The sequence below is a fragment of the Mytilus edulis genome, chromosome 11 (assembly GCF_963676685.1).
Source record: "Mytilus edulis chromosome 11, xbMytEdul2.2, whole genome shotgun sequence".
Classification (NCBI taxonomy): domain Eukaryota; kingdom Metazoa; phylum Mollusca; class Bivalvia; order Mytilida; family Mytilidae; genus Mytilus; species Mytilus edulis.
Window position 1 is genome coordinate 76,902,602 of NC_092354.1, and position 10,283 is coordinate 76,912,884.

The following is a 10,283-nucleotide window of genomic DNA, read 5'->3' on the forward strand; positions in this document are numbered from 1 at the left end:
ATGCTTCAGTTGTATAACAAATAATTTATTTGACGTTTTTACATGTAATAGTATTCAACAATGATGTAGTATGATTGAGTTGTAGAACAAAGAATACATTTTGTGTTATAGCAATTTGCATGATATTTAAATTTACCAATCCATCCATCCGAAGAATATTTGATTAATTAAATATTCGCAAATCAACAAGATTGCCGTCAAACAAAAATCTCTTGATTAATCGTCGTATTTGATTCTGGAACTGAAAAAAAACCAGAAAAAAACATTGAATATGGTTAATCAATTAGTCAAATTATCAAACGAAACATTTGTTCAGGCTGCCTATTGTTTAAAAAAAAACCAGTTTATTTCGTGCAATTTATTTTCAAATTTATAATCAAACGTATGGGTCATCGGGCATTTTTAATGTACATTGAAGATATGCACATTTTGTTACCTTGAAGAATATACATGATATTAGGAATTGTGTGCGAGAAGAAAAAAATATAATCATAAAATATGTTATGATTAACAAGAAAAAAATGATTATATGTAAGTTTTATAATATTCACACTTTTAGAGAGAAGTGACAAACTATGGAAATGTTTCAACTTTAAACACGTGACAATGTTGTTTCTTAAGGAAATCTGAGATTGTTTGTACAATTTTATTCGGGGTCCATGATTCACTTTTATCTCTAGTTTCAGTATAGTGTTGTCCATCGTGTGTTTTTTATTCGGGGTCCATGTTTACTCTTATCTCTAGTTTCAGTATAGTGTTGTCCATCGTGTGTTTTTTATTCGGGGTCCATGTTTACTCTTATCTCTAGTTTCAGTATAGTGTTGTCCATCGTGTGTTTTTTATTCGGGGTCCATGTTTACTATTATCTCTAGTTTCAGTATAGTGTTGTCCATCGTGTGTTTTTTATTCGGGGTCCAAGTTTACTTTTATCTCTAGTTTCAGTATAGTGTTGTCCATCGTGTGTTTTTGTATTCGGGGTCCATGTTTACTCTTATCTCTAGTTTCAGTATAGTGTTGTCCATCGTGTGTTTTTTATTCGGGGTCCAAGTTTACTTTTATCTCTAGTTTCAGTATAGTGTTGTCCATTGTGTGTTTTGTATTCGGGGTCCATGTTTACTTTTATCTCTAGTTTCAGTATAGTGTTGTCCATCGTGTGTTTTGTATTCGGGGTCCATGTTTACTTTTATCTCTAGTTTCAGTATAGTGTTGTCCATCGTGTGTTTTGTATTCGGGGTCCATGTTTACGTTTATCTCTAGTTTCAGTATAGTGTTGTTCATCGTATGTTTTTGTATTTTTCTGATCTGATCATGTCTCCTTATTTCCTTTTTGCTGATGCTTTGTTTGTTCAACCTTCAGTGTGTTATGCAGCGTATTCAAAAAAATAAACAAGCAGAAAGAAAAAAATTAAGAACACGTGCAATTTCGAAGGGTTGGGTATGTGTGTAACACAAGTTTACGAAAAGATGTTATAAAATCTAACTGGCTTTGTACATAATTTTTAACAATAAAAAAAAATATTGTTCCCCTTCCAATTGTTTTTTTTTTTTTTTTTTTTTTGCTCAAAATGTGTGAAATGATTGAAGCTTGGTCAAACACAAACTTTAAACATAAATTTAATGTTTGTACTTTATTTTAAATGAGATTTTGTATTGTTAAATCTGGCTACTACAGCCGTCCTCGTTTCCTCATTTGGATTTTACTGATTTACTTTTTTACTATCACCGTCAGCAATTGACAATTGTTATGGGCCGAGGCATCAAGAACGAGCCTCGGTTAGTCGTGCGCAGGAGTAGGCATCAGTCACTCGGGAAGTCGTCCGGGGGAGTAGCCATACATACTGAAGGCAATGACAGAGGAGACAACTGGTAGTCATGCGGAGGAGTAGCCATACATACTGAAGGCAATGACAGAGGAGACAACTGGTATTCATGCGGAGGAGTAGCCATACATACTGAAGGCAATGACAGAGGAGACAACTGGTAGTCATGCAGATGAGTAGCCATAGATACTGAAGGCAATGACAGAGGAGACAACTGGTAGTCATGCAAATGAGTAGCCATACATACTGAAGGCAATGACAGAGGAGACAATTGGTAGTCATGCAGAGGAATAGCCATACATACTGAAGGCAATGACAGAGGAGACAACTGGTAGTCATGCGGAGGAGTAGCCATAGATACTGAAGGCAATGACAGAGGAGACAACTGGTCGTCATGCGAAGGAGTAGCCATACATACTGAAGGCATTGACAGAGGAGACAACTGGTAGTCATGCGGAGGAGTAGCCATAGATACTAAAGGCAATGACAGAGGAGACAACTGGTAGTCATGCGGAGGAGTAGCCATACATACTGAAGGCAATGACAGAGGAGACAACTGGTAGTCATGCGGAGGAGAAGCCATACATACTGAAGGCAATGACAAAGGAGACAACTGGTAGTCATGCGGAGGAGTAGCCATACATACTGAAGGCAATGACAGAGGAGACAACTGGTAGTCATGCGGAGGAGTAGCCATACATACTGAAGGCAATGACAGAGGAGACAACTGGTAGTCATGCGCAGGAGTAGCCATACATACTGAAGGCAATGACAGAGGAGACAACTGGTAGTCATGCGGAGGAGTAGCTATACATACTGAAGGCAATGACAGAGGAGACAACTGGTAGTCATGCGGAGGAGTGGCCATATATACTGAAGGCAATGACAGAGGAGACAACTGGTAGTCATGCGGAGGAGTAGTCATACATACTGAAGGCAATGACAGAGGAGACAACTGGTAGTCATGCAGATGAGTAGCCATGCATACTGAAGGCAATGACAGAGGAAACAACTGGTAGTCATGCGGAGGAGTAGCCATACATACTGAAGGCATTGACAGAGGAGACAACTGGTAGTCATGCAGATGAGTAGCCATACATACTGAAGGCAATGACAGATGAGACAACTGGTAGTCATGCGGAGAAGTAGCCATTCATACTGAAGGCAATGACAGAGGAGACAACTGGCCGTCATGCAGAGGAGTAGCCATACATACTGAAGGCAATGACAGAGGAGACAACTGGTCGTCATGCGGAGAGTAGCCATACATACTGAAGGCAATGACAGAGGAGACAACTGGTAGTCATGCGGAGGAGTAGCCATACATACTGAAGGCAATGACAGAGGAGACAACTGGTAGTCATGCGGAGGAGTAGCCATACATACTGAAGGCAATGACAGTGGAGACAACTGGTCGTCATGCGGAGGAGTAGCCATACATACTGAAGGCAATGACAGAGGAGACAACTGGTAGTCATGCGGAGGAGTAGCCATAGATACTAAAGGCAATGACAGAGGAGACAACTGGTAGTCATGCGGAGAAGTAGCCATACATACTGAAGGCAATGACAGAGGAGACAACTGGTAGTCATGCGGAGGAGAAGCCATACATACTGAAGGCAATGACAAAGGAGACAACTGGTAGTCATGCGGAGGAGTAGCCATACATACTGAAGGTAATGTCAGAGGAGACAACTGGTAGTCATGCGGAGGAGTAGCCATACATACTGAAGGCAATGACAGAGGAGACAACTGGTAGTCATGCGCAGGAGTAGCCATACATACTGAAGGCAATGACAGAGGAGACAACTGGTAGTCATGCGGAGGAGTGGCCATATATACTGAAGGCAATGACAGAGGAGACAACTGGTAGTCATGCGAAGGAGTAGTCATACATACTGAAGGCAATGACAGAGGAGACAACTGGTAGTCATGCAGATGAGTAGCCATGCATACTGAAGGCAATGACAGAGGAAACAACTGGTAGTCATGCGGAGGAGTAGCCATACATACTGAAGGCATTGACAGAGGAGACAACTGGTAGTCATGCAGATGAGTAACCATAGATACTGAAGGCAATGACAGAGGAGACGACTGGTAGTCATGCGGAGGAGTAGCCATACATACTGAAGACAATGACAGAGGAGACAACTGGTAGTCATGCGGAGGAGTAGCCATACATACTGAAGGCAATGACAGAGGAGACAACTTGTAGTCATGCGGAGGAGTAGCCATACATACTGAAGGCAATGACAGAGGAGACAACTGGTAGTCATGCGGAGGAGTAGTCATACATACTGAAGGCAATGACAGAGGAGACAACTGGTAGTCATGCAGATGAGTAGCCATACATATTGAAGGCAATGACAGAGGAGACAACTGGTAGTCATGCGGAGGAGTAGCCATACATACTGAAGGCAATGACAGAGGAGACAACTTGTAGTCATGCAGATGAGTAGCCATACATACTGAAGGCAATGACAGAGGAGACAACTGGTAGTCATGCGGAGGAGTAGCCATACATACTGAAGGCAATGACAGAGGAGACAACTGGTCGTCATGCAGAGGAGTAGTCATACATACTGAAGGCAATGACAGAGGAGACAACTGGTTGTCATGCGGAAGAGTAGCCATACATACTGAAGGCAATGACAGAGGAGACAACTTGTAGTCATGCAGATGAGTAGCCATACATTCTGAAGGCAATGACAGAGGAGACAACTGGTTGTCATGCGGAGAAGTAGCCATTCATACTGAAGGCAATGACAGAGGAGACAACTGGTCGTCATGCAGAGGAGTAGCCATACATACTGAAGGCAATGACAGAGGAGACAACTGGTCGTCATGCGGAGGAGTAGTCATACATACTGAAGGCAATGACAGAGGAGACAACTGGTAGTCATGCGGAGGAGTAGCCATACATACTGAAGGCAATGACAGAGAAGACAACTGGTAGTCATGCGGAGGAGTAGCCATAGATACTAAAGGCAATGACAGAGGAGACAACTGGTAGTCATGCGGAGGAGTAGCCATACATACTGAAGGCAATGACAGTGGAGACAACTGGTAGTCATGTGGAGGAGTAGCCATACATACTTAAGGCAATGACAGAGGAGACAACTGGCAGTCATGTGGAGGAGTAGCCATACATACTGAAGGCAATGATAGAGGAGACAACTGGAAGTCGTGCGGAGGAGTAGCCATACATACTGAAGGCAATGACAGAGGAGACGACTGGTCGTCATGCGGAAGAGTAGCCATACATACTGAAGGCAATGACAGAGGAGACAACTGGTAGTCGTGCGGAGGAGTAGCCATACATACTGAAGGCAATGACAGAGGAGACAACTGGTAGTCGTGCGGAGGAGTAGCCATACATACTGAAGGCAATGAAAGAGGAGACAACTGGAAATCAAACTTTCAAAGCAAGACTTTCGTCATTCCAATCTTTCCCGATGTCCTGCTGATTGCTGCGTCTATGGGCATCGGTTCTTGCTCGGAAGCTGTTCGAAATTATTTATTTTTACTTATTGTTAACTAACCAAAAACTTATAGACGTTAATAGGGAAGATAACAAACTACAGCTTGGATACTAGTTTTAACTTGAACGAACATACAAAACCAGGTTTCAACTTACTGTAAATCGTTGGCAGTAATCATCCCTCAGCCATCCTTCTAGATCTGTATATACTTTAGCTGGTACACTTTTGTCGTAGAGAGCAGTGCAAAATTTACAAAAACTATTCCAAAACGAAGTATAAATCTGAAAATGGTCTCTCCATTTAAAATAACTCTGAAATAACGTGCTATTCCGACTAACTTTAGTAAGATATTCGGCGAGACTTTTTATATTTGGAAAATCATAAACATTTATATATGAATTAGGAGGAACAGGTATATCTTTTTGAGCTGCTTTCCAATTGACGACGGGAATGATTCCTTTAGAAAGAGTGTCCCAGAACTTCTCTGTCACGTAGTCTCGACAATTACTGTCTTCAAAAGCCAGACGAAATCTGTATCGTCTCAAAGTGTTTGGAGGTAAACATGAATTATGTTTTATTTCACATTTCAAATTCCCACATTCACCGTAATAGTCGACATTGATGTGCTGACTTATTACATTGATTAGTCTGTACCGCTCGGCATCATCGGCACAACGGCTTACAACTGCGTAAGCCATCTTGTCTCTGTATTGTGCTGGGTATATAGGTGGATTAATGCGCGAGACATTCGGATGCAGTTCATTCGGAATCGGTTCATACATCCCGTATGGCATAAACACAGTAGAATGTCTCCTGTATGAAATAGTCCAGTTAAATATATTTGCCCATGGTGTGAAACTCTCTTGCACAAAGATATTAGGTTCATTTATGAATAAAGCCCATACCTGTGAAAGAAATCTTTTAGTGGGTAAATCGTTCATAAACAAATCTTTGTCTGTAAAATGAAATAGTACTGCATCGCTTTGTGATAAATCCTCTCTATTGTTTGTAATGATACATTCCTTCGGACAGTGTCTTGTGTGTGATGGTATTGTATGAAGCCATTCGTACGTTTCAAAGTACTTAGTCCATAGCAGTATAACTTTATTTTTTTTATCGGGTCCGAACTGTCGATCTGGAAATATTTTCACATACGGGTGATATGTGTTGGATATTAGTCCATGGTGAGGAATAGGCCATAGGGATTTGTCGTTATCCCTATAGTACATTGTCACTAGAATTGTCATGGTAAACGATAATATAATGTAATACACATACTTCCACCTTGTTTTGTATCTTCTCTTTAAAAGAGGACATGGCATTCTGTAACAGAAAAAAAGACATCACTGTGACCTACTTTCATTTGTGCTTTTTTTTACTATTTATTGTGTTTTCTGTCATATTTCTCTTATTTTCATTTACACTATTTTAATGAAAACCGAAGCATAAACTTGAAGTCTCTTGTAAAAATATCTATTTATATATTAAATTTTTTTTTAGTTAATATACCCAACGAGATTAAAGTGAATTGAAAAGGGAAAGTTATTTTTGAAACGGAATAAAATATGGCTATGGTCGATTTTCACTTAGTTTGTATACATTATTTTCCTCTTAACTTACTTTTATCAAAACAGTGTTAATAAAAAAAAACAGTAAAGTACATGCTAGATGTTGCTTTTCACAGTAGTTATGCTTCAGTGGTTGCAGTTAAGTTTTTGTGTTTTCATCTGTTTTTCTTATACTGTATGTAATAGGTCTACTAAACTTGATGTATGGAAATATTTTATGATGTACATGTCAGTCTCGCAGCTTTGATGTTACCTTGACTTCATTTTCACTGTACATTGCTGGCCCAAGACCCGCTTTTCGTTGTTTACGAATATATTTCCCTTTAAATATAGTGTATTTTTTCTTTATTTTTTTTTCTTTCCCTTTCTCATTCATTTCTTAGCTTTTCTGGGGTGGAAATGAAAGAAGAGAGCTGAAATAAACTTTTGGATGTTTTATTTTAACTGATTTTGATAAGGAAAGAGTGGTTAGGCCAGGTGCAAAAATGTAATATTTACACTTTTCGGAACATCTCTTGACTTGCCTATAGGGATATGGATGTGTACTGGCCAAATTTGTATGATGTAAACATGCAATTTTTCTGAAAATTGCATATACAGAAAAATTGCATATATATTTGGAATTGTACTGTACATTACACACACAAAAAAATAGACAAAAAGAATAGGTAAACAAAATTTAATGCGACAAAACGTTATAAAGAAATGATAGAGGAATTAATTTTGGTCTCGGGCCTGCTCAGTGTTAAGTTTGTGTGTTTTGGTCTGTTTTTCTTAAACTATATTTGTTGTATGGAGGGATTGTAAGCTGTACATGTCTGTCTTGCATGGTTCGTACCCCATTTTCATGGCTCATTGGTCAATGTTTCAGGTTTTTTTTTTTGTTAAGTCTGTTTCTAAGAAACTATAAGGTCAACTATATTTAGTGTATTAAATGATTGTAAAGTGTACATGTATTTCTCGTTTGGTTTATATGACATTGACCTCATTTTCTTGGATCATGTTAAGTTTATGCAATAGTTGTAGTAAAGCTTTCTAATAAGGACTATCAACATAATATCAATGATTAGTAAAGAGGGCGAGACATTTCAACGTGTGCACTCTTGTTCCTTTTTATGTATTTTAATTAGACATTCATCAGTGAGAATAATTACATAATATTGAAGTGGGAGTTTTGTCTATTGCTTTTCACAATTGTTGTCCGTTATGTTTTATTTTTGTTTTGTCTTGTATATGTTTTTATATGTCACGGTTCATGTGTTTCAGCGATGATCCTTTTGTACTGGATTTTATACTGAATAAAATTAAAATTAGTTAGTTAGTTAGTTTGTATATGTCGTTTTCCGGTTTAATTGTCAAAATCTGTCTTATTAATGATAACACTTCTACTTAAGTTAAATACGTAGAAATTATTTGAAAAGCTAGAAATCAAGCTGATGGGTTTATATCAAGTGTAAACTATATTTCTTGGTAGGTGTATGTATAAGATACACATAGAGTGTGTTAGGCTTAATGGGTGTATCCAATTTACATTAAAACACGGGTTGATCCAGACGGCCCCCCCTTTTCGTGGGAAAAATTTGGCTTGATTATATGTGGAATCACTGAAGCTTGACTGTAGCGCTCCTTAACTGACAATGGGTACTCCGCATTATTATAAAAAAAATCTGGATCCGCCAAGTGCTGCACTTTATTATTTTCAAAGCAGAATGGTAGTTTTTAAATAATTTATGACCGGGATCTTTCATCGATTTAATCATATGTTATAAAAAAAAAAAGCAATTATATTTAGCGTATCCAATTTCATTGGTGTGAATCAATAATAGTTTCTTTATCAGTTTCTGTTTCATTCATAGAACATGAACAATGCAAAACCAATAGCGATTTATAAACAATTAGTTATCATACCTGATTTATTAATTCACAGCTATATTCCATTTGTTTCATCTGACAGCTAAGCACTATCATTCATATTATAAATCCAACTTTTTCAATTTGTTTTGTATCTAATCTGATATATGCAATATTTTCATATTTAATAATTTACACTATTTCAATTTAAATCGATTTGAGAAATTTAAATCGTCCTCCATAAAGTTTAAAATCCACTTTAGAGATAACAGAAGTCAAGGTTATCCGTTATGGTCATAAATTTCTAATTTTAGATAAAAATAAATCTACAAAGGAAGAAAAAGAAATAGCCACACCTATAAATTAGAAATAGTTTATCATAATAATATCAATAATCATGTTTAAGGGTATATGCTTGGTCAGTTTTCTTACAAATAATGGTTTGGCTGATGTTTGCTTAACGTCTAGTGGCAAATATATCATGCATAAACATGATGATTCTCACAATTTTGATAGCAGTTAATAATCATATTTTTACAAGCATATTCTAATTTTAAATTATACTTAAATTTTAAAAGATCTTATATATTATTTATGGGTTATTATGTTAACATGGTGCTCTGACTTATGGGTCAATATGATTCAATAATTATCTTAGTAAATTTAGATATTTATTTATAAATTTGAGGAATTTATGAGTTCCGATATACTCTTTTTTTTTATTACTGTCTAAAATATACAAACCATATGACGTTTAACCCTTGTATATCACCTACCCCGTGTTATATGTCTCCGATCAAAATAGCATTTACAGTATTTATAAGACAAGTACTTACCTATCTAGTATCAGATCTTTGTTTTACAGATATTTCCTCATATTTACAAGTTTATCAGTATTGATTTTCTCCGTCACGGGTCAAAGCATAGATGCATGGGTTTATACATCTATGATCAAAGTAAACATTTCTATCTCGCTGATAACGTCTTATGTATACATAAAATAGGTGGGAAACATTTATTTAAAACCGTAAACTTGATATAAAACTGTGTGAAAATTATAGATCGATGAATTTCTTTTTAAAAATACAAATGAAAGAATGATATTATCATGATTAATCAATATCGTATTACGAAATATACCATGCCTCTGTTGTATTAATGGGTAGAGGGGTACCTGTTTGTTTACTCGAACGCTATTTTCTTCTCGATAACATGATGTTATGCTATTGTTTTAGAAAAAGGGAGAAGGTTTGGATCCATTAAAACATTTTATATAGATTAGACCGTTGGTTTTCCTGTTTGAATGGTTTTGCACTAGTAATTTTGGGGCCCTTTATAGCTTGTTGTTCGGTGTGAGCCAAGGCTCCGTGTTGAAGGCCGTACATTGACCTATAATGGATTGCTTTTTTAGCTCACCTGGCCCGAAGGGCCAAGTGAGCTTTTCCCATCACTTTGCGTCCGGCGTCCGTCGTCGTCGTCGTCCGTCGTCCGTCGTCGTTAACTTTTACAAAAATCTTCTCCTCTGAAACTGCTGGGCCAAATTAAACCAAACTTGGCCACAA

The 10,283-nt window shown here is 37.5% G+C and overlaps 1 protein-coding gene across 2 annotated transcripts; it reads right to left on the reverse strand.

Annotated features, from left to right (window-relative positions):
* Nucleotides 1-9: 9 nt before the first annotated feature.
* On the reverse strand, nt 10-9,733 carry LOC139496315 (alpha-(1,3)-fucosyltransferase 7-like). 2 transcript variants are annotated; one of them, XM_071284817.1, is made up of 3 exons: nt 9,558-9,733; nt 5,458-6,625; nt 10-241 (listed from the first exon to the last, which is right to left on the reverse strand). In XM_071284817.1, exons 2-3 carry the CDS (start codon nt 6,622-6,624, stop codon nt 164-166), a joined length of 1,245 nt encoding a protein of 414 aa, XP_071140918.1. In that variant the 5' UTR covers nt 6,625; nt 9,558-9,733; the 3' UTR covers nt 10-163. The 2 variants fall into 2 exon arrangements, with proteins under 2 accessions (XP_071140918.1, XP_071140919.1); XM_071284818.1 differs by lacking the exon at nt 9,558-9,733 and adding an exon at nt 8,779-9,042.
* Nucleotides 9,734-10,283: the final 550 nt, after the last annotated feature.